The sequence below is a fragment of the Macrobrachium rosenbergii genome, chromosome 27 (genome assembly GCF_040412425.1).
Source record: "Macrobrachium rosenbergii isolate ZJJX-2024 chromosome 27, ASM4041242v1, whole genome shotgun sequence".
Classification (NCBI taxonomy): domain Eukaryota; kingdom Metazoa; phylum Arthropoda; class Malacostraca; order Decapoda; family Palaemonidae; genus Macrobrachium; species Macrobrachium rosenbergii.
Genome location: NC_089767.1, coordinates 23,754,509 through 23,779,508, shown reverse-complemented (window position 1 = coordinate 23,779,508; position 25,000 = coordinate 23,754,509). Strand labels below are relative to the sequence as shown.

At 34.3% G+C, this 25,000-nt stretch overlaps 2 protein-coding genes across 7 annotated transcripts in view; one reads left to right on the top strand and one right to left on the bottom strand.

Annotated features, from left to right (window-relative positions):
• Positions 1 to 25,000, bottom strand: part of LOC136853499 (probable G-protein coupled receptor B0563.6) — a 658,658-nt gene that overhangs the window by 561,578 nt on the left and 72,080 nt on the right. The gene's annotated exons all lie outside the window — the stretch shown is intronic.
• Positions 1 to 25,000, top strand: part of LOC136853304 (uncharacterized) — an 80,837-nt gene that overhangs the window by 49,638 nt on the left and 6,199 nt on the right. Inside the window, exon 2 of the mRNA XM_067128666.1 lies at positions 16,926 to 17,036. Coding sequence (XP_066984767.1) covers positions 16,926 to 17,036 — 111 coding nt within the window. The remainder of the gene's footprint in view (positions 1 to 16,925; positions 17,037 to 25,000) is intronic.

Below are 25,000 nucleotides of genomic sequence, written 5' to 3'. Positions count from 1 at the left end.
GTTAAACGCAACTGAAGGTTCAGTAAGGAGACAATGACGCATTACCTCTTTTTTTTTGGGGGGGAGGGGGATTTTAAAGCTAGCCAGATGCCCATATAAGCCTATTCTCGAGACAGAGGTAAGGGATATGACGAAGAATCAGATATTATCGGTTGAACTTAAATATATAACGATGGTTATAAATGAAAGTTAAATGGAATTACAACCTAACCCATTAAAAAGTAAACAATAAGGTTGAAAATTATCATAGGTAAAGCGGAAAAAATACGTAAAAAAAGAAGCCAGTACTATGCCTGGTTTTAGTGTGGTCCCAAAGAACCAAAATTTTGGGCAATCCTTGGCACTGCGCCACATATTTCATATTCTACAGTGCATAATGCATACCTCTTTCACAATATCGATGCAAAATAATTTCCGCGAGGAAAATAGCCTATGGATTGAGAAGGGTTGGTCGTTAGGGAAATTACCTAGAAATATTGGAAACACTTTAGAATTCTCTGAAGTCTCTCAGAACAAATGAGCAGACATCAAAAAGTTTTAAAATAAAGTTCCCATTAGATTTCTTTTTTTTTTTTTTACAAGTCATACTGGTAATCTGGAAACAAATTAATTGTTATTACTTGTTATTACTGATAAATATCCTCCCTGAAAACCAAAGACAAATTACTAATCGACATGAAAAATCACTAATTATAATCCCTGTCCCTTCCCCAAACTCAACCTCTCCCCTCCTCCCCCATTCCTTCCCCAACACACCCACCCCCAAGCGCCCCCACCCCCGTCTCTCTCCTTGATAAAAGGAATTGCTCCGCTCCATACAAAAACGAGATAATTACTTAATTTTTGCGATGTTTCCTTGGTCGTTTCATCTCGCTGATTAAAGCCTCTGGCTGGATGTGCCACAATCTGGCAAATTGTATGACTTGGAAGTAGCATGACCCTGGAACACGTAATACTGCGATTCAAGAAGATGGTTGCCTTAGTTTACAAACTACACCTTACGCAAATTTTTTTTTGTATGTTGATTTACGGCTTATGCAGCAAGGCTATGTGGTAAATTTTTAATGGGATTTTTCCTTATTAAAGCTGATCAAACTGGATGTTCTTTAGCCCCCCAAGGTTAAAAACTCAAGTCATTCAAAGTTCTCCAACGCTGAAACTGACTGAAAAACTGCCCATACACGCCCCTACCCGTCGCGAACGCCCTGAACTTATGAACATCAACTTGAATGGGAGTTTTCCTTATCGAAAACTTAAGGAAACGGACGCTCTACCGCAGCCCCCAAGATTAAAGGCTCAATCATTCGAAGCTCTCCAGCACTGAAACTGACTATAAAAAGAGACCATAAACGCCCCCAGCCGTCGCGAACGCCCTGAATTTAAGAACGCAAACAAACGAAAAACATTCTGGGAAAATAAGAAGCGCATGAGAAACACGGCGATACCGAGAACTTGATGCTGGAATATTCGTCATTTCTTCTGGAGGATAATCACCACCTTTCTCTAACGTGGCGGAGGTAATTACTCGCGCCAGGGCACTGGTTAGCTGTTTCTGTGGCTAGTTCACAGCTACTAGTTATCCAGAAGGGCTCTCGTCATTGCAGAACTAGTCATTAGCGAGATATGTCAACCCATGGGGAAGTAGGTTGCTCCATATTCACTTCCAGGACGTGGTCTCTCATTAAGAGACGCATAGTGTCTCTCCCCTGGCCTTCTTTAAATCCCAGCTCTTGGCAAGGCGAGGAAAAGTAGAAGGCCAGAGGACTTTTGGGTTAAATTTTTTCCAGCCGGATTCAAATGCCCTTCGGAAGTTCAGGCGGAAACCAGACTGACAAAAAAAGAAAATGAAAAAAGAACAAGAAATTTCAGCGGCATTCCGGGACCGGGATGTGAATGCCTATTTTTCGTTTTTCGGGTGGGCCAACTTATGACGGCTATTGCATGAACACGGAAGAAGGAAACGGTAAATCATGGTGAAATGACTTTGAAAATTAAAAAGGAGGCAGCGTGTATCTGCGCTTATAATTGCACGTGGGTGTTATTTGACCTGAATATAGCCTACACGGCCACACACACATGTAGCTTACCCACTCGTGATATATATATATATTATATATATATATATATATATATATATATATATATATATATATATATATATATATACCACCCACGTTAAAAGAAAAAAGAAGTGATATATATATATATATATATATATATATATATATATATATATATATATATATATATATATATATATATATATATATATATATATATATATATATATATATATATATAGGCTATATGTCTATATACATACATATTTCTCTGTACCCCACCTATTCTCATGGATATATCCCCAGATTTAATTTTCCTAAAAATACTAAAATGAGTTAATGACATCTGAATGTTTTGCTTTTCACCATGAACAGTTGCCCATTCAACCTTGTGTCTTGAAATATTGTTAACACTCTAGATATCATTTTACTCCTCAGTGACTCGGTCTCGTTAAAGAAAACGTTTGAAAAATAAACTAGAGAAAAAAAAAAAGTCCTCTTAAAAGCTTGGATAGATGTTACTTTCTTTCATATTTTGTTCTTGGAAATTTTCTTTTTTTGGGGGCGGGGGAATACTGGTCCATTTATTGGCTTTTTGATCAAAGGCTGGTAATATTAACCGAATCTTGTGCAACAATTAACTATTTGTTTGACTTTAAAGCTTCACTTCATTCTTTATTAGCTGATACTTGTAAAATGATTAGCTGCATTAATAAATAGCCTATAATTTGATAAAGTGTAGTGTTGCATTGAATTTTTAAACATTTTTTTTAATACTTGTCTTATTTATTGGTTTTGCAATCAAACGTGGATATTAACCAAACCTTATAAAACTATCAACTATTTGTTTGAGTGGTACAATGAATTTATTTTTTCTTTTTTTTTAGTGCGCACTGAATTTGGTTTTTTTAAATACTAGTCTTATTCATTAGCATTTCAATCGAACGCGGACAATATTATTCGAATATGATGCACAATTCAACTATCTATTTTATTTTAAAGCTCCATTTATTTTTTTTTACCAGTTAACACTTCTAAAATGATTAGGCTATGCTCGTCAGTAAACATACCTTGATAAATGTGAATAGTTTTCAGAATAAGGACGTCTTCCCTAGGGAAAACTTGACGCTCTTAGCAGCGGTTTTTTTTTATGTTTATCATAAGCTGTATTCATCGACGCAATTTCAGCATATATTTGTTGTTTAGTATGCAAATTAGGTTATTAAGCTGTCAGGTCTAAGAATAAGGCTCTTACGAAAAATAGTGTCCTGGGAATAAAAGTTTGTTTAATATTATCAAAATATGGGATTTTTATTTATGCAGGATTTCCTTAGGGTTACAATGTTCTTTATTGCTGAAACTTTCCCTACTTTCGTTAGATTAATTAATTGCAATTTATTTTCGTAATTAAATATGATATCGACCCCTACCATTGGAATAAGACTTTTTACTCTGAATATCTAAAATTAATATAAATTTTAATATAAATATTCTTCTACTCTAATTAGATCAATTACAATTTTTATAATCAAATACAGCATCATAACGTTTCGCAGCTATGAATGTCTATAATTGATATAAATCTAAATACGAAAAAACAAGAAATCTTTACTGGAGACATATTGAGAACACGTCAGAGAGAACCAAATAAAAACAAGTTATAGTCTGATAATATTTCAGTGCCAGACATCTGGACATAAGCAAGGCAAGTGTACTGGAAAACTGATATGTCGGAATGTGGTCAAGGTCGTTGTAGGCGAGGGCATTGGAGTGTTATGTAGAACGCATGTGCACTTTGTAATGTCTTACTGTTTTCTAACGAAGGATCCCTCTGTTTGGGAAATATGAAGAAGAATAAGGGAGATTTAAACCAAAAATGGGGAATATGAAGAATAATAAGGGAGATTTAATGCAAAAATGGGGAATATGAAGAAGAATAAGGGAGATTTAAAGCAAAAATGGGGAATATGAAGAAGAATAAGGGAGATTTAAAGCAAAAATGGGGAATAAGAAGACGAATAAGGGAGATTTAAAGCAAAAATGGGAAATGTGAAAAAGAATAAGGGAGATTTAAAGCAAAAATGGGGAATATGAAGAAGAATAAAGGAGATTTAAAGCAAAAAATGGGAAATGTGAAGAAAAATAAGGGAGATGTAAGGCAAAAATGGGAAGTATGAAGAAGAATAAGGGAGATTTAAAGTAAAAATGGGAAATATGAAGAAGAATAAGGGAGATTTAAAGCAAAAATGGGGAATACGAAGAAGAATAAGGGAGATTTAATGCAAAAATGGGAAGTATGAAGAAGAATAAGGGAGATTTAAAGCAAAAATGGGAAATGTGAAAAAGAATAAGGGAGATTTAAAGCAAAAATGGGGAATATGAAGAAGAATAAAGGAGATTTAAAGCAAAAAATGGGAAATGTGAAGAAAAATAAGGGAAATGTAAGGCAAAAATGGGAAGTATGAAGAAGAATAAGGGAGATTTAAAAGTAAAAATGGGAAATATGAAGAAGAATAAGGGAGATTTAAAGCAAAAATGGGGAATACGAAGAGGAATAGGGAGATTTAATGCAAAAATGGGAAGTATGAAGAAGAATAAGGGAGATTTAAAACAAAAATGGGAAATGTGAAGAAGAATAAGGGAGATTTAAAGCAAAAATGGGGAATATGAAGAAGAATAAGGGAGATTTAATGTAAAAATAGGGAATATGAAGAAGAATAAGGGAGATTTAAATAAAAAATGGGAAATGTGAAAAAGAATAAGGGAGATTTAAAGCAAAAATTGGGAATATGAAGAAGAATAAAGAAGATTTAAAGCAAAAATGGGGAATATGAAGAAGAATAAAGAACATTTAAAGCAAAAATGGGAAATGTGAAGAAGAATAAGGGAGATGTAAAGCAAAAATGGGAAATATGAAGAAGAATAAGGGAGATTTAAAGCAAAAATGGGAAATACGAAGAAGAATAAGGGAGATTTAAAGCAAAAATGGGGAATACGAAGAAGAATAAGGGAGATTTAATGCAAAATTGTGGAGTATGAAGAAGAATAAGGGAGATTTAAAGCAAAAATGGGAAATGTGGAGAAGAATAAGACAGATTTAAAGTAAAGGGAGATTTAAAGCAAAATGGGAAATATGAAGAAGAATAAGGGAGATTTAAAGCAAAATTGGGAAATGTGAAGAAGAATAAGGGAGATTTAAAGCAAAAATGGGGAATGTGAAGAAGAATAAGGGAGATTTAAAGCAAGAATGGGGAATACGAAGAAGAATAAGGGAGATTTAAAGCAAAAATGGGAAATATGAAGAAGAATAAGGGAGATTTAAAGCAAAAATTGGAGATATGAAGAAGGATAAGGGAGATTTAAAGCAAAAATGTAGTATTTTGAATACTTAATAAGGTGAGAATAAAAGCATTAAGATTAAAGATTAGACTTAGAGCATATGGATATGTAATAAGGCAATAAAAGATAACAAATTAAAATATAAAAATAAATAATGAATTAATAGAATATGAAACTAGTTTCTTTAAGAAGCCACTGTAAAACAAAATTATGGTTCGCCAATGCATATCAGGCTCCAAATCTCTCATAAGCTGTTCTTGGACTTAAACGATATAAAATCGTATTTTTGTAAGAATGAAAATACTTTACTAACTATATTATCAAAGAAAAAAAATATCGTTGTGGTACCTAACACCAACTTGGTAAAAAAAAAAAAAAAGTTGAAGCTCTGATAAACAAACAGGTTTCTACCAAATGAACCTCAAGTGGCCCAAAGGAAAGTCTTCTGTAAATAAACTCCGGAGAAGATGATGATAAAGAAGATGCTGATGATGAAGATGGTGATGATGAAGATGAAGGTATTGATCCTCGTAGTCAAATATTTCCACTAGACGCATCATGTTCCCTAATTTCCCTTCGTCTTTTGTGTATGTTCTTTAGGGGCAATTATTATTGTGTTTCTCTCCAGCGTATCTGTTTCAGTGTAAATTATTTTTTATTCGTCATCAAGGTTGTAAAGAGAATAGTGGTCTGTTGTCATCCGCCAATCGCTTTATATTTCATCATCTAATTGTGTTTACCTTAATGTTATCCGTGTTTTAATCCAAGTTCCTTCACTGATATTGAACTTCTTCTTTCACCTCTTCATGGCTTTTAAAGGAAGGTTTTTTGACTCTTTACTCCATTTGCGTCATTATATAATTAATATTCTTTATTAATCATCAGTCTTCAAGTAAGAGCTTTATGGTTGTTATATCTTAAAAGTTTTTCTTGAATAAGAATAACTGATATTTTGCAGTTCACGAATCTCTTATTGTTCAGTGGTTCTTGACCTTTTATTACCACGCCCCCTCTAAGAGTTGGTCCTTCCCTCCACGCCCCCCTTGTATCTATGAGTAAAATTCCCTCCCAGATTAAAAGGAAAATGAAAAAAAAGAGAGAGAGAGAGAAGAGAAAGGGTGTCTTGATTCTTTTGGGAATACATTAGTGAGATACTTGACACTGCTTCTTAGCGACTCTTGTTATGAGGATAACATATAATGAGAGAATTTTTTATTTTTCCCGAGGGCTCCCCGCCCCCTCGAAATTGCTGTTCCCCCCCCCCTCCCCCGCCACCCCAGGTTGAGAACCACTGGTCTGGAAGGATTACTCTTGGATAACATTCTACTTCCATCGTTTTCTTGAATAACTTTATACGAAATTTATTTCAAAAGCATAGACATTGCCTTCGGATGGATTTCTAACCTGAATTTTACTGATCTTAATATGACGGTCAATTAAGGATTCAACAAAGATTATGTTTTTCTTATTATTCCCTTTCGTGTGACAGCTATTATTCTCTAGTGGCTTTTTCTTTTCATTCTATGCAGTAAATTGTGCGTGTCCCTATAACTTTGAGGTGACAGTTCTAATGGCTATGTTTCTACATAATTATGTTTGTTCATCTAACTCTATTCATTTGTGGTGGATATTTCTTTACATTTAGGTTTTTAAGTTCATCTTCTTCCTCACAGATACCTTTTGAAACTTTAAGCTTTTAGCTATAGTTCATCTTTTCCTTTTCCTCTTTGAATTATAAATTCATACAAAGTGCAGCGTAAAAGAATCCCTGCAATAGTCAATAAACCTTTATTTTCGCTAAATCGCGAATGTAGCTGACAGATTGTTTTTTACATTGCCCTGTCCTCGCTCATCTTTTAAAGCTCTTTCAAGTCGCTTTATTGATCTTATTCTTAATGCTGCTGTAAGTAGGATGTTATTTGAACATCTTTCCCAGCTCCAGGGTCCCCCGAGTCCTGAGGCCTTCCTTCTTTCCTTCAAGGATGTAGGTCAATCCTATATACTTCTGATCAGGCCCTATGTTCATTTTCACTTAATTATCTTTCTCTTGTGCTTCAGTCTTGGTTTAGGTAAAGAAAATGAGATGGCTTGTGATAGGTTTTCCAAATAAGGAAATATCCGGTATATTATTCTTTTTAGTGTAATGGGACCTCCGTAAATAAATATGCACCCTTCTGCATTTAGGGTAAGAAAAAAAGTATACCTTAGTTTAACCAGACCACTGAGCTGATTAACAGCTCTTCTAGGGCTGGCCCGAAGGATTAGGCTTATTTTACGTGCCTAAGAACCAACTGGTTACCTAGCAACGGGACCTACAGCTTATTGTGGAATCCGAACCACATTATACCGAGAAATGAATTTCTATCACCAGAAATAAACTCCTTCGAAAAATAAATAAATAAATAAGAAAATAAATCAATAAAATAAATAAAAATGAATTAATTTAATTAATTAAATACATTAACTCATTCATTCATTCATTCATTCATTAAATAATTAAGCAAATAGGTTACATCTGAATCCTTCTACATGTAAGGTAAGACTTGCAATCCTTCCAAAATAAACAAATAAATACGAGATAAATGAATAAGGAAATACATCGGTATCCTTCTGGTTCTGGAAACTGAGAGTTTTACAGCAATTCTATTATAGTCCAATTCATTGCCTGCTTTTTTTGACAAGAATTAGAATCCCCTTTCTCTCTCTCTCTCTCTCTCTCTCTCTCTCTCTCTCTCTCTCTCTCTCTCTCTCTCTTCCATTTTCCCTTTCCCCCAATTCCTGTGGCCTTCCCCTTTTCCCTTCGTGGACGATTGGTTCCACTTTTTCCCCACATCTCCCCCTTTCTTTCCGTATATCCCCTAGGCCTTGGTTAGGTAAGAGCACTGAATTTGTTTTTTTTTTTTCCCCTTTTTTAGTAATTTTTTTGTATAAAAAAAAAGGCGCCTGGACTGACCCACCAATTTGGCAGTACATCTGTACAGTTTTGTCTATTTCGTTCTGAATCCTCTATGCGAAAGTGAGGTTCTTTTCAAACATACAACTTTATAAAAAATAATAACTTTTGTATGTTTAATTGCCATAAATCTTTCACGGTGTAAAAGAGTTTTATTTACCTTTTATTTTTTATTATTATTATTATTTTTTTTTTTTTTTGCTTAAAACCAAGCTTGTAGTGATATGTTACTTTATTTTCAGTGGGAAAATTTTTAAACTTTTTTAGATTTTAATTCCTTGATTTGTCAACAACGATAAAAACAAGTAAAATATGCGCCGAATTTTCATCGGCGCAATCAACTTTTCTGTACAGCGTATAAGGTATGAAACTCTTTGCCACGGCCCATGAAACTCTCAGTCGCGGCCCATGAAACTTTCAGTCACGGCCTGGTGGTGGGCTGTGTTGTTGACACATACCGGTGCCAAACGCAGGATCATGGCTAACTTTAACCTTAAATAAAATAAAAACTACTGAAGCTAGAGGACCGGAATTTGGTATGTTTGATGACTGGAGGGTGGATGATCGACAAGCCAATTTGCAGCTCTCTAACCTCAGTAGTTTTTAAGATCTGAGGGCGGACGGAAAAGGTGCGGAAGGGGAGACAAATCCATCTCAATAGTTTTCTTTTACAGAAAACCAAAACGGTTTAAAATTCTTGGACAGGTAAATCCATTTAACACGCCAGAAACTTTTACAAACTTAAGACACCTGCTTTCCTTGCTGGGGTTTGGAAATTTCAGCTTATTTTACCTCAAGCTCTTACAGACGATATATACACTTCATGATAAATATATAATACTGGAAGAGCAAAAATCAATCTGGGAAAAATATTCATAAATATATATATATATATATATATATATATATATATATATATATATATATATATATATATAAAATATTCATATATATATATATATATATAAAAATATTCATATATATATATATATATATATATATATATATATATATATATGTATGTATATATATATATATATATATATATATATATATATATATATATATATATATATACGATATATACACATAATATACATACATATACATATACACATTTATAAGTAGTATACAGGCTATATGTGTGTGTTTGTGTACATATATCCTTACGTTTTGTCCGCAGGCAAAAAAAAAAAGAAAAACAGTCTCCGTATTACCATAAAGACACGTGTACCATTGCTGAAGTTAGCATTGATACATATTAGTATTTAACACCGGGAAGGCTACACATGGTTTGCTGATTTGTCATTTTAGCTGTCAATCAATGCAATTTCACGAATCAGAAAGAGCTTTGCCGAATTAATATCTGTAACGAATACTCATAATATTTCAGCGCATTTTGAAGCATCCATTTTACTCTCGAATAAACTAGAATTAAAAGGATCTAGTTGTTTAATGACTGGAACTAATATTTTAGTTTGAATTCAAGCGAATATATGAGATACACTCACCCATCCCTAATTTAAAAAAAAAAAAAAAAAAAAAGTAATACTGAGAGTCTTCAGTAATGGATCCACTATCAAATCAAAATAATTGCTTCAGCCGAATACAGAAATTATAATCAGATATTTCACAAAATTATGAAGAACAAACAGATAGTTGAAGAACAAATGAATGTTGAATATTATTTTATGCTATCTATGGTTGCAGTATCCACATTGCATGAAACCTACGCACATGAGTTATTTGAAAGTGCATGAGAAAACAAAAGTTTCTGTATTAAAACGCTTAATTAAAGGATAATTGCGTTATTAAAGGTTGGACTCGAAAGATAACGCTTACCATTTCGTCACTAAATCATAAAACTTCAATTCTACAGCATTTTAAAAGCCATATAAAGATATATTGTACCCAAAATTAATGTAATTCATACAAGTAATGGAAATTTATTTTAACAGTCGCTGTAACATATAAAAATATAATGTACCCAAAATTAATGTAGGCTAAGCAATTTATACAAGTAATGGAAGCTAATTTTAATAGTCATTGCAACAGATAAAGATATAATTTACCCAAATTAAAGAAGCAATTCATATGAGTAGTGGAAGCTAATTTTAAGTCATTAAAATATAATGTAACATAATGTAAGTAATTCATACAAGTAATGGAAGCTAACTTTAAAAGTCATTGAAACAGATCAAGATATAATGTAGCCAAAATTAAAGCAAGCAATTCATATAAGCACCGGAAGCTAAATTTAAGTCTTTGTAACAGGTAAGGATATAATGTACCCAAAAATTAATGTAAGCAATACATATAAGTAACTGAAAATAATTTTAATAGTCATTGTAACAGATAAAGATATAGGCTACTGTACCCAAAATTAATGTAAGCAATTCAAATACGTACTGGAAACTAATTTTAATAGTCACTGTAACAAATAAAGATATGATGTACCCAAAATTAATGTAAGTAATTCAAACAAGTAATGGAAGCCTATTTTAAGCCATTGTAACAGAGAAAAATATAATGTACCCAAATTAATTAAAGCAATTCATACCAGTATTGGAAACTAATTTTAATAGTCACTGTAACAGATAAAGATACAATGAAACCCAAAATTAATGTAAGTAATTCATACAAATAAAGGAAGCTAATTTTCATAGTCATTGTAACAGGTTAAAAATAAGTATAGCCTACCTTAGTTTTACCAGACCACTGAGCTGATTAACAGCTCTCCTAGGGCTGGCCCGAAGGATTAGACTTATTTTACGTGGCTAAGAACCAACTGGTTACTTAGCAACGGGACCTACAGCTTATTGTGGAATCCGAACCACATTATAGCGAGAAATGAATTTCTATCACCAGAAAAAAATTCCTCTAACTCTTCATCAGCCGGGAGTGGGAACTGAACTCCGGCCCATCGGGTGACAGTCTGAAGTTCAACCGACTCGGCCAACAAAGGGCTCATTGTAACAGGTAAAGATATAATATACCCAAAATTAACGTAAGTAATTCATACGCGTAATGGAAGCTAATTTTAATATTCATTGTAACAGATAAAGATATAAAGTACCCAACATTAATGTAAGCAATTCATACTAGTAATGGAAGCTAATTTTTATAGTCACATTGTAACAGCTAAAGATGTAATGTATCCAAATTTAATGTAAGTAATTCATACAAGTAATGGATGGTAATTTTAACAGTTATTGTAACAGATAAAGATATAATGTACCCAAATTTAAAGTCATTCATATAAGTAATGGAAATTAATTTTAACAATCATTGTAACAAATAAAGATATAATGTACCCAAAATTAATGTGGGCAATTCATAGGCAACAAACAATGGAAGCTAATTTTAATAGTCATTGTAACAGATAAATATATAATTTACCCAAAATTAATGTGAGTAATTCATTTACGTAATGCAAACTAACTCTAAAAGCCACTATAACAGAAGTAATGTACAGTAGGCTATATAAGTAATGCATTTAAGTAATGGAACTAGTTGAGTGCACGCATATGTAAATGTGTGAGAAATATATATTAAACCGGGCTGACTTGGGGAAAGGTTGGCCAATTACTATTCTGCAAATTCAGCAAAAAAAAAAATTTTTTCACGAATGTTTCTAGTTTATATATTGGCAGTTATGACAGGCGGTGCACGAATTTTTTGGGGAATGATTTTTATTTGGAACGACAACCGCAAGCGAGGCGTTCGTATTTTGTCAAGGTTGCTGGTGAAAATAACATTTTTCTGTTAAGTACAAAAACTTTTTCGTGGTTTATTCTGGAAAGTATGCAAGCTGCTCTGGCCATTAACTGCACGATCAAGAATACATTATTTACATTCATTACTGGTACATGAGATCAATATCAGTCAAAGTGGATTTTGATTTATATATTTATATATTTCAGACATACACGCCAAGCACTGGGGCAACTAAGGCCATTCAGCGCTGAAACGGAAATTGACAGTAAAAGGTTCGAAAGGTGTAACAGGAGGAAAACCTTGCAGTTGCACTATGAATCTACTGTTAGGAGAAGGTGGACAGTAAGATTGAAGAAAGAGAACACGAACGGAGGTACAGTAAAAAGAATGAAAGCAGTTGCAGCTCTGGGTCGAAGGGACGCTGCAAAGACCCTCAAGTAATGCCTACACTGCACCACATGAGGTGCACTGACGGCACTAACCCCCCAAGGGGTCACAGTGGATTTTAAAACTGATTCGTTTAGAAAATGCAGGATACGACCAAATAAAAGAAGATTAAATTGCTGTAAACTTTGAAAGTTGTTTAATGTTACTTATGTCAAGTAACGTGTTATTTTTCACGTCCAGACTATCGATTTAATTACCTTTAAACGTTTTAGTACATCGACTTTTGTTTTCTCAAGAGCTTTCAATTAACTAATGTGTTCAGATTAATGCCATATGGGTATTGAAACTGTAAGTAGTAGTAGTAGCAGTATTATTATTATTATTATTATTATTATTATTATTATTATTATTATTATTATTATTATTATTATTATTATTATTATTATCTTCAGGAGATGAAACCTGTTCATATGGAACAAGCCCACAGGGGCCACTGACTTGAAACTCAATCTTCCAAAGAATATTACTGTGCTCATTAGGAAGAAGGAAGAGGAGGTAAAGGGAAACACACAAAAAGGATATCCCACTTATTAAAAAAGAAAAAATCAATTAAAAAATTCACAAATACATAAAAAAAGCAAGGTAAAAATATGAGATTCTTTCATCTCTCAACCAGCTCTTTCTTCTTCACATTTTCTTCAGATTCAGCCTCCATTTAGGTTTCAGCGAATTACTGCCGTACCGAAATGCTTGCCTAGAACAGCGGTAACGGAACGCAATGCGATTAAGGCCAATCTTCATAGGTCTAACTTTGCGCCCTCGAGTTTCAAATTGCACGCCGCGAGCTCCTGAAGTTCTCCCGGCGCCGCTTCCGACGTCAAATAACTATCAGGTCGGTGGAGTGGAACGGCGAAGTTAGCAGGCAGTCGGAGTTTTACGTTCTCACGTTCCTCCTTCGCTCGCTGGTCTTGAAGACCTGATGGTCTGATAAGGAGACCAATCGGTTACGTCATAAGATGACGTCATTGCAGCCGGTTAAGATCGGGAGTAAAATTCTTAAACGAAGCCTCTGGAGACAATCTACCATTACAAAAGTGGATAGGAAAACCTGTTCCTTTACTGAGTCAACAATATAACATAAGAGAAACAAGTACGCAATCGAGTTTTCTGTACAGCGTATAATGCTGTATGAGCCGCGGCCCATGAAACTTTAACCACGGCCCGCTGGTGGCCTCTTCTATAGCGTTGCCAGACGCACGATCATGGCTAACTTTAACCTTAAATAGAATAAAAACTACAATGGTTAGAAGGCTGCAATTTCGTGAAACTTTAACCACGGCCTGCTGGTGGCCTGTTCTATAGCGTTGCCAGACGCACGATCATGGCTAACTTTAACCTTAAATAAAATAAAAACTACAGTGGTTACAAGGCTGCAATTTCGTATGCTTGATGATTGGAGGGAGGATGGTCAACAAACCAGTTTGCAGCCCTCTAGCCTCAGTAGTTTTTAAGAGCTGAGGGCGGACAGAAAAAAGCGCGGACGGACAGACAAAGCCGACACAATAGTTTTCTTTTAGCCTACAGAAAACTAAAATATGAACAAATTGAGCCGGAAATTCTCTCAATTTTTTTGCAGAATCGGTTAATACTATGAAAAAACTATTTTTTCCACCGAACCCCATATCATAAAATTAGAAATACCAAAGCTGGTATCCTAGACCCCTAAATTTTTCTCTTTATATATTAAAATAAATTCCTCTAGATGACTTATCGTTTAACCCTGAAGTAAACACTAAGGGGAGATTTTCGAGAATACACCAAAATATACACATCAGAATACGTTGAGAGAACGTCTTACGTCCACAAAAATCGCCAACAAGGGCGTCACATACCACTGACCAGTACACAGGCATATATATATATATATATATATATATATATATATATATATATATATATATATATATATATATATATATATATATAATATATATATATATATATATATATATATTATACTATATCATATCTTATAGTTATATATATATTATATATCATAAACTAGATCAAATATATCCTAGACTAAAATTTTCCCAATATTTTAAAATACATATACGATATATATATATATATACAATATTGGAAGATACTAGACTATACAAAATATATACATAAACGTTGTTATCTTATTTTATTAAACTCCCATCATATTTTCAATTGAGTTGGCCTGAAATTTGAATACTCTTGATTATCATAAAACTAGATACCGAGAAAAAGCCCTCAAGAGCATTCCGAAATCCTAGACCCTTAAAATTTTCCCTTTATATTTTAAAATAAACTCCTCTACGATTACTTATCATTAACCTTGCAAGGTACGGTATACAATATTGGAAGATACTCGAGACTACACAAAATATACACATAAGAAGACGTTAAGAGATTATCTTATTTTATCTACAAAAATCGCCCAGTTTGGGGTGTCACAGACCACTAACCATAGAAGACAACTGTGTAAAATTGCAATACACTGAAATTTGTAAACATACTCTTGATTAGTAACAGAAATTATTAATTAAACCTAGTTTGAACCGAAAAAAAATTATCGCCCTCAAGAGCATTCAATGCAATTTCTGACTTAAAAAGTCATCTGTAAGGAAATGAATTCCAAAGAGACCACTACTATCAATCCTAGTGAATAGGAAACTGAATCACATCTTCAAGGTCTTTGACTGATAAACAGCCACCATGGGAATTATTTACTTTCATTTATAAATAACGACCAAGTTGAAGGAATAACTGTTCATACTCTGATGTCAAGACGTCTTAGGAGAATATTATTATTCATAACTAACCATACTTGAAAAATGTATTATATGTGTCTCTTACAAACAGAAATGGCAATCTGAAACGGAATACAGCAAAGGATTTCGTAACCACTTCTCTGCTACGATGAAAAAGACCGAAAAATACGAAATTTGAGATGAAAACCATCAGGTATTTATTTAATCGCTGGTAAGTGATAATCTTGTTATATTCTTAAATTAAGTTCGATATATGATCGATGTATTACGTCAGGACAAACACCCATAATAATGATAATTATGTGTGTGACGAGTATATATATATATATATATATATATATATATATAATATATATATATAATATAAATAATATAACATATATATATAAATATATTATATATATATATATATAAATATATATAGCTCTATACGTAAATTGTTCCACACGTGATTGTGTGTTGATGATTTCTATATATACATTTAAATACGATCATTATTTGAGTTGAGTTCGTCTGACAAAGAAAACAATGGACAGTATGTGTGGTTTATAAACAATTAAAAAAAGTTACTTGAAACAATCATATGCGCCTATATACTAATATATATACATTTAAATAATCATTATTTAGTTGAGTTCGCCTGACAAAGAAAACAATATGAAACAATATATTTATATATATATACTATATATATATGTGTGTAATTTTTTCAATTGAGTCCGTTTAACAAAGAAACAAAACGCAAGGTTAAGAAACAAAGTTATTTAAAACACTCACCCATGCATCTACTAATATATATATATATATATATATATATATATATATATATATATATATATATATATATATATATATATATATATAATGTGTGTGCATGTATATACATATACGTAAAATGTGTACATTTAAAAACGATTATTTTTTCAGCTGAGTTCGTCTAGAAAAGAAACACGGGCAAGGGTATGAAACAATTAAAAAAAAAAAGTTATCTGTAACACTCACCCTGCATCTAGTAACATTTCGTAGGCCTGCCCTTCCGTTTCAGCACCTCCTTAAGCCTATCGGGGATAGAATTCGCCAATCTCTGCAGGAAAAAGGGTTCGAAGCTGTCCGTGATCGATTGTATGGCGGTTTGGAGTTTTTCGAGGGTTGTCGCGTGCCCAAAGGTTTTCTACTGGGGATAAATCAGGGGAACTGCCTGGCCAAGATTTAATTGTCAATTGTGCAATCGTTTAGCCGATCTGTGACGTATACTGTAATTGGCGAGAGTGAGTGAATCACTGACGTAATTGGCGGCATGGCATCTCGCAACATCCTGCTGCAAGAATGGATGTCCCCCGTTTTCTCATAACGAAGGTTCCAAAATGTCGCCTAACAGCGCTGTAGACACGCTCTTGGGAAGAATTGGAAAGAAACACTAAATCCCCCACGCCACCATACCAAAAAAAAAAACCCCACAAATAACAAAAACTTGACAGTCAGTGCAACATGCACTTGTTTAGGTCTCAGCTGATCACTATGAGGCACCCTCCACTCCATCTCTCCCCCTCCCCACACACGTGAAATGTATCCTCCCCCATCCTCTTCTCTGCTTTGGTGTGTTTGGATGGGAAGTGTGGATACGTGGCCAAGCAGCTTAATATTATGCTTTTAATTTCCTTGTACTAGTCAAGGCTGGTCGTCTATATGCCGTTTCCTAAGCATGAGAAGAAAGCTTACGGGGGCTCCACGACCAATACCATGGTAGACCCAGCACCCCGGCTGGACGCCATGAACTTGGTAACAAGCCGTCTTACAGGTCTCTCACCTATGCCACTTTGTTTCACAATTTCACTTGTTTCCAACCCCACCTTATGACATTTAGTTACACAGACAATATCAAGGATGGTACGCTTCTTAGACATATTACACATTCATGACACAAGCACAGTCAAGTAGGAATACCGCCGGTTTGCGACAAACATATCTGCGTTCACTTCAAATGAAAGCCTGGAAACTACTGATGAACTGATCCATTTCCTATCACAAGCGGGGGGTGGGAGGAAGGGTTGGGGTAAGTTGACATTTAGTCATTTTTTGCTCGTAGATTTTTCCTGGAGATTTAAATTGTATGGGAATTCTTCCATAATTATAGTCGGTTTCATTTCATCTGTCCGCTCAAGGGTAAAGGTACGGCACATACGCATGGGTAGCACGTGAGTGACTGACATCAACGTTTCCGAAATCGTTGACTCATTGTGATAAATATTAAACTAATTTTCCAAGAAGCACATTTGAATGTTTATATAGACAAAGAACCCTCGCCCCCATCTGATATAATTCATGAACACAGCTATCTTTATTCTTAATATATATACCAAGACAAGCACACGAAAGACTAGTTTATATCCAACATTCTACTCAGATCAAACGCAAACGAACGATGAGCTTTCAGCCATTATGATTGATCAAAATTTTTAGTATAGCCCAGACCACTCTTAGACCTATGCTCAACAATTATTCAAATCACGATGTTTTCTTGTCATTCAAATTTTATTTCACGTGCAGTTTCATTGCATGTGTATGGAAATAACTTTACTATGATACCAAATATTGTTTACCTTTAAAACATGAAGCGGGGAACAATGAAGCTAGGCCTATGCTACTGGTTCGCCAGGTGTTTTATTTTACTAACTTTCTTTTAAGCACAAAGTCATTCCATTTCAGTCAGAAATTATTCTTTTATTGTAACCTTTCTTTATTCATTCTATCTAATTATCGTTCCAATGCCCAACAATGAAAAAAAAATTGTATGCCAAGGCTAGTCATTTATACCGTATGTTAACAACACAGGATGACGGGAACTGGATGGGATTTTAAACATTAGCTTGATAAGTTATTTAGCTAAATAGTCCCGAAAGTGCCCAAGACTGAGCTAATACAATTATTTGGATGCTCAAAAAAAATTATATAAATATGAAGAGTATTCTGGAAAGAAAACCCCCAGTACCATAGCTATCATGCCATGTTATGACTGAAATATCCTGCCTTCCCGCCAATGCAGTAGTGGTTTTGCCATTCACCTCCCCACGCCCTAGACAGCCTCATAAACAACACTGTTCCTTGCTTATTTTGAATATTAACCTACTCATGTAATTTACATGCAAAAAATTATTAAAATATCTCTTACTCGCACTCGCATAGCCATGTGTTTTTTATGTACCTACGGTGAGATAAAACATTATTGTTTAAAGTCCATCGTACGTTTGCGCTTAACCTAAGTAAATTGTTTGTTTAAAGCTCGTCGTTCAACTAGATAAGCCGTTGTGCTTATCGCCCGGGTAAGCCATGTTTTTTGTCTACAAGGTCATCAAAAATCCAGTCTTGCTACCTAGGTCTAGCGCCCTTTGCCTCCAGGTGGATGGTAGGACGTATTCTGATGCCGTCTGGACGTTAAGGGTGTTTTTTTTTTGTTTGTTTGTTTGTTTATCGATATCGTTTCTGCGATCATCAGTATCCGGTTTGTATTTTCTTGCCCAATTACTATTGTTGCTTGTATCGATAAAATTAAAGAAACCCACCCAAACCGTCCAGATGGCATGACACTACATTCCTACCATCCACCCAGAGGAAAGTGGCGCTGGACGTGGGATTAGGGACCCTCACCTGAGGACGGTGAGATTGACACCGAAAGAAGTACTTTATCGTGGGCGTAAATAACAAATAAAAAATGCGCCGAAGTTTCCTCGGCACAAACGAGTTTTCTGTACTTTGTATAATCAAAGCCACCGAAAACAGATCCATCTTTCGGTGGTCTCGGTAAATGTTGTATGAGCCGCGGCCCATGAAACTTTAACAACGGCCCAGTGGTGGCCTAGCCTATGTCGTTGCCAGACGCACGATTATGGCTAACATTAACCTTAAATAAAATCTTTAAAAACTACTGAGGCTAGAGGGCTGCGATTTGGTATGTTTGATGATTGGAGGGTGAATGATCAACATACCAATTTGCTGCCCTCTAGCGTCAGTAGTTTTCAAAATCTAAGGGCGGACAGAAAATGTGCGGACAAAAAAAGTCCGGACAGAAAATTGTGCGGACGGACAGACAAAGCCGGCACAGTAGTTTTCTTTTCAGAAAACTAACAAGAATAAAATAAGAATGCAATCGTTTTGATGTATACTTTGCTTAACTAGAAATGAAGGGTTCGAGGTAGTCAAAGGCACCACGGGTCCACACCAGGTTGATGATTTAGATAAAGCCGGCTGTATGCTACCACAGGCTCTTGTTCTTGGGCAGCCAGTACCACACTAAGAAGCTTTACATACAAGGGTAACCTATTTCATCCTTTAACAAATAAAGGAGGTAGCGAGACGCCATCACGAAAAAGTAAATCTTGAAAGTTCTCTTCAAATTCTTCAACATCTCTGTCATAGTCACCCCTTTACCCGAAGAGCTAGACTCATAGACTCAGGGTCTAGGGAATACTCTAGATTCTGAGCCCTCTGCCACACATGTCAGCGGACAGCGAGTTCGTATGAGGGGATAGTCAAAGTGAATAACAGGGACGTGAGGGAAATGATAAGGGGGAATAGCGGAAAAGGAATAAACGAGAGAAACATTGGGGAATATGGATGATTCCTGACAGTTGTCAACACGACGTTTCTCCGAGGTTATTAGTCTTGGTTCTGTGGCAGTTTGAGTTTCTATTTATTTCCGTTAACACATGGATTTATGAAATAGAGAAGCAGCTTGCATTCTAGTTATTCTTCTTTAATAAGACCACCCTCTCTCTCTCTCTCTCTCTCTCTCTCTCTCTCTCTCTCTCTCTCTCTCTCTCTCTCTCTCTCTCTCACTCACAGCACACTCCATGTTCACATCGCTCTAGACCTATAAGTTTGTCGTCTTGTGAATTCACTACAATGAAAGGAAAATAGTTTGTAATTTATAACTGTACTACCTGCGATTTACTTCTGTGAAAGTGTCCTTCACTCAGGTCTAAACTCCTCGATATGTCTGTCAATTTTTTTTTTCATGAATTCCAAGATCTAACTCTTTGTCTCCCAACACTTTCCAATTTCCCGTTCAAATATCAATAGATTGCCTTTTTGTCACCCAGAGCACGAGGCAGGTTGGCAAAGTTTCATCCTAAGGTTTTGTTTACCTTTAGCACGAACTCTTTTGTATTCTGAATGTTTTTTTTTTTTTTTTTTTGGCGTTAGTTCTTAACGGCGAGTCCGGGGGGTCTATTTTGAGTGCATTTAAACTTGAAAACAATTGTAAGAAGGTATTTTTTATTTCACGAATTTTACCTAGTATTGTAAAGAATTTTCAGAATCTTTTTAGTGCTGTAGAGTGTTTAAACTCCTTATAGTGTTGTGTACAATGTTGAAAATCCTTATAGTGATAAGTGCAATGTTTAAAATCCTTATAGTGTTGTGTACAATGTTGAAAATCCTTATAGTGTCGTGTACAATGTTGAAAATCCTTATAGTGTCGTGTACAATGTTTTAAAATCCTTATAGTGTCGTGTACAATGTTTAAAATCTTTATAGTGTCGTGTACAATGTTTAAGATCCTTATAGTGTCGTGTACAATGTTTAAAATGGTTATAGGGCTGTGTACAATGTCTGAAAACTTTATTGGTATAGTACAGAATTTATATAATCATCTAGGACACCATTTGCGGTGTCTTATACATAAATATGAATACAACGAATAAATGAACTCACTAGGGAATTAAAAGCTACGTCACTGGACTGTCAAATAAACTCTCTTGAGTTTCCTGCTTCGTCCTATTATCCTACCCTAAGAGAATTTATCTTTTAATTAATCAATTCAGAATAATTCAAAAGGATCAGCTGTGAAAGCATAACAAGCCTTTCCTATTTGGATGAGAATTTGGGGATAGATGTACTTCAGTAACGAAGTATTGACGATAAAGTCAACTGCCTACAATTCTTTTTTATTCTTTGTAAGATTATGAAAGCTTTTCAGGGTCTGGCCAATTGATCGGATGATGATTTTTCTTGCTCTTATCCTGCGCAATACGTATACGTATTTTGAATCGTATATATTATATTATTCAGTTCGCTTTTCATGGGATTTTTCTATTTAACAAATACTGAATCTACCACATAAGGAAAATACTGGCATGAGAAAAAGAATGATTTAGCCGAGTGTTACGCAACTGAAATGTGGCCACTGAAACTGGATTTCCAAAATAAGTGGGACAGACATTAAACGGATTCAGTTGTTGAATAAAGCAGCCTCTAAAATGAAAAAAAAGTAGATAGAGAAAATGATAAACGAAATGGTGAGCTTTGGGAGAAAATGACGGAATAGCATAAAGGAATAGGATAGACACTAAAGTGAAAGGATGAATGAGACGAAAGAGAATTGGATAGGCCAATCAGTGGAAGTTGCTGCACAAAAAAAAAGAAAAAAAAATGGCTACTACAACAAACCAGGTAGCTAGTTTACAATTACTGTTTTGCTCCTTCCTCCATCCCTTTCTCTCTCTCTCTCTCTCTCTCTCTCTCTCTCTCTCTCTCTCTCTTTATATATATATATATATATATATATATATATATATATATATATATATATATATATATATATATATATATATATATATATATATTTTTATATATATGATTCAAATTCAAATTAAAGTCCTCCTGGGCCTCTATCAAGGCTCATAGGGCCGGAAATAATATATTTTCATATTTCTTAGCCGACAGAATTTTTAGTTGATAATAAGTTTATCAACTAAAAATGTATGTATGTATATATATATATTACACATATACATGTATATATATATATATATATATATATATATATATATATATATATATATATATATATATATATAATTTATATAGTCATCACGTTCCATATTTACAGTGATTTAGTTATATATATATATATATATATATATATATATATATATATATATATATATATATATATATATGTGTGTGTGTGTGTGTGTGTGTGTGTGTGTGTGTGTGTTTGTGAGAAGAGAGAGAGAGAGAGAGAGAGATTAAAACCAAAGCAGCAACCAAAAGTGGCCTGTATGGTCTAACATTATAGGTACGAAAATTAAACACCAGATCACTACCAGTTCAACACCAGCAGTTACACTGCATAAGAAACGGTTATATAACATCAACACTCAGACTGATGTTATACAAGTGTCGGCAGTGGATTGGACGAAAGGGGTAACAATCTTTATTTTCACATTTGTTGTTTTTTGCAACTTTTTCAAGGGAATGTTGAGTGGTAAATTGGGGTAGGATTTTAATTATTATTATTATTATTATTATTATTATTATTATTATTATTATTACATTTGTAGAATCTAATTATCACATTCACGTGATACGTTTACTTTTAGTGTTAATTCTAGAGTCTGTTAACTTCATTATTTTCTCACATTTATCTTATATATAAATATATGAATTTATGGGCTAAATATACATACATACATACATACATACATACATTTATATACACATATATTTATATATATAAGTATCTATGTATATATATTGTGTATATATAATTTATATACATGCATATAATATATATGCATATATATTTATATATATAAAAACTTCAAGTCCTCCCTTATACATATACATATACATATACTATATATATATATATATATATATATATATATATATATATATATATATATATATATGTGTGTGTGTGTGTGTGTGTGTGTGTGTGTGTGTTTACATAACTCACAACCTCCCAGGAAAAACAGTAACAAAAAAAAAAGTGGGAAATCTTTTTCATTCATACATATTTATCTCTAATTTAGATGCATTGTATTAAAGCTCAAATAGATACATCACTTTCACATGAAAGTTATACGTAGAAAATATTCAGCCACAGAGACATTCTCATTCTCTCTCTCTCTCTCTCACTGTTCACTCCACTTCACTCCTTGATTCTTGCCCCAACCCTTTCGGAACTCCGCAGAAACTCCGCAACTTCCCTTATATTCGATTCTGAGTCACTGGGCGTATTTCACAGTCGATCAGAACGCATGCTCTCTCTCTCTCTCTCTCTCTCTCTCTCTCTCTCTCTCTCTCTCTCTCTCTCTTATTTCTTTCAATTTCCCAAGTTACTTTCGCATTTCTCTCCTCATTTCTTCCTCTTCTTCTTCTTCCTTTTATTATGTCTAGGATAATCTCTCTCTCTCTCTCTCTCTCTCTCTCTCTCTCTCTCTCTCTCTCTCTCTCTCTCTCTTATATCGTTCAATTTCTCAAGTTATTTTCGCATTTCTCTCCTCATTTCTTCTTCTTCTTCTTTTTCCTTTTATTATGTCTAGGATAATCTCTCTCTCTCTCTCTCTCTCTCTCTCTCTCTCTCTCTCTCTCTCTCTCTCTCTCTCTTATTTCGTTCAATTTCTCAAGTTATTTTCGCATTTCCCTCCTCATTTCTTCATCTACTCCTTCTTCTTCTTTTCATTATGTCTAAGATAATCTCTCTCTCTCTCTCTCTCTCTCTCTCTCTCTCTCTCTCTCTCTCTCTCTCTCTCTCTCTCTCTCCTATTTCTTTCAATTTCCCACGTTATTTTTGCATTTCCATCCTCATTTCTTCTTCTTTTTCTTCTGCTTCTTCTTCTTCTTTTTTCTGTCTAGGATAATCTCTCTCTCTCTCTCTCTCTCTCTCTCTCTCTCTCTCTCTCTCTCTCTCTCTCTCTCTCTCTCTCAATTTCTTTCAATTTCCCAAGTTATTTTCTCTCTCTCTCTCTCTCTCTCTCTCTCTCTCTCTCTCTCTCTCTCTCTCATATTTCTTTCAATTTCCCAAGTTATTTTCGCATTTCTTTCCTCATTTCGTCTTCTTCTTCTTCTTCTTCTTCTTCTTCTTCTTCTTCTTCTTCTTCTTCTTCTTCTTCTTCTTCTTCTTCATTTTATTATGTCTAGGATAATCTCTCTCTCTCTCTCTCTCTCTCTCTCTCTCTCTCTCTCTCTCTCTCTCTCTCTCTCTTATTTCTTATTTCCCACTTTATTTTTACATTTTTCCTCCTCCTTATTCCTCTCATTCCTCCTCCTCCTCCTCCTCCTCCTCCTCCTCCTCCTCCTCCTCCTCCTTCTTCTTCGTCATGTCTAGGGTGATATTTCCAGGACTGGTGGCCACGAAATTCGTCTTTAAAGAGGATTTATGAAGATTATTTTCGGATATGCAAGATCCCCTTTCCAGGGGAGACGAACCTCTGGAATTGTATGGTGGTGTCATGGCCGAGCAATTCTGTATTCGGCTTCTGTCGAAGATCCTTTCGTTTTATTTAATAATAGTATATGAATGTGCTATGAATATGCTATTATTGTCATGGTATTCAGAGGCCTTAAAACCGACTCTTGTTACAGGTAAGACTTTTTAATAAAATAAACTTCAATACGTAAAGTGAAGATTACAAAAATAAACCGAACTAAAAGCATCAATAACCAAAGATGACTTACTAGAGTTCAGTTATATTTTCTAACAAAAAGGTTCGTGTACTTTCTGTTTATTTAATCATGTATGAATGTACTGTTATTGTCATGGCATTCAGAAGCCTTTTTAAAAAGGTAAATCATTTCAATATAATAAACTAAACTAAAATGCTAAAAATTGAGATCGTGAATATAAACAGAAACTAGAGGCATTTGTAACAGTTAAGTAAGACTTACGAATCCAATTATATTTAAGAAAAAAGTTTTTGTGCTCACTCGAGACTTTGAGGTCCGCTTATTCCCCTTTG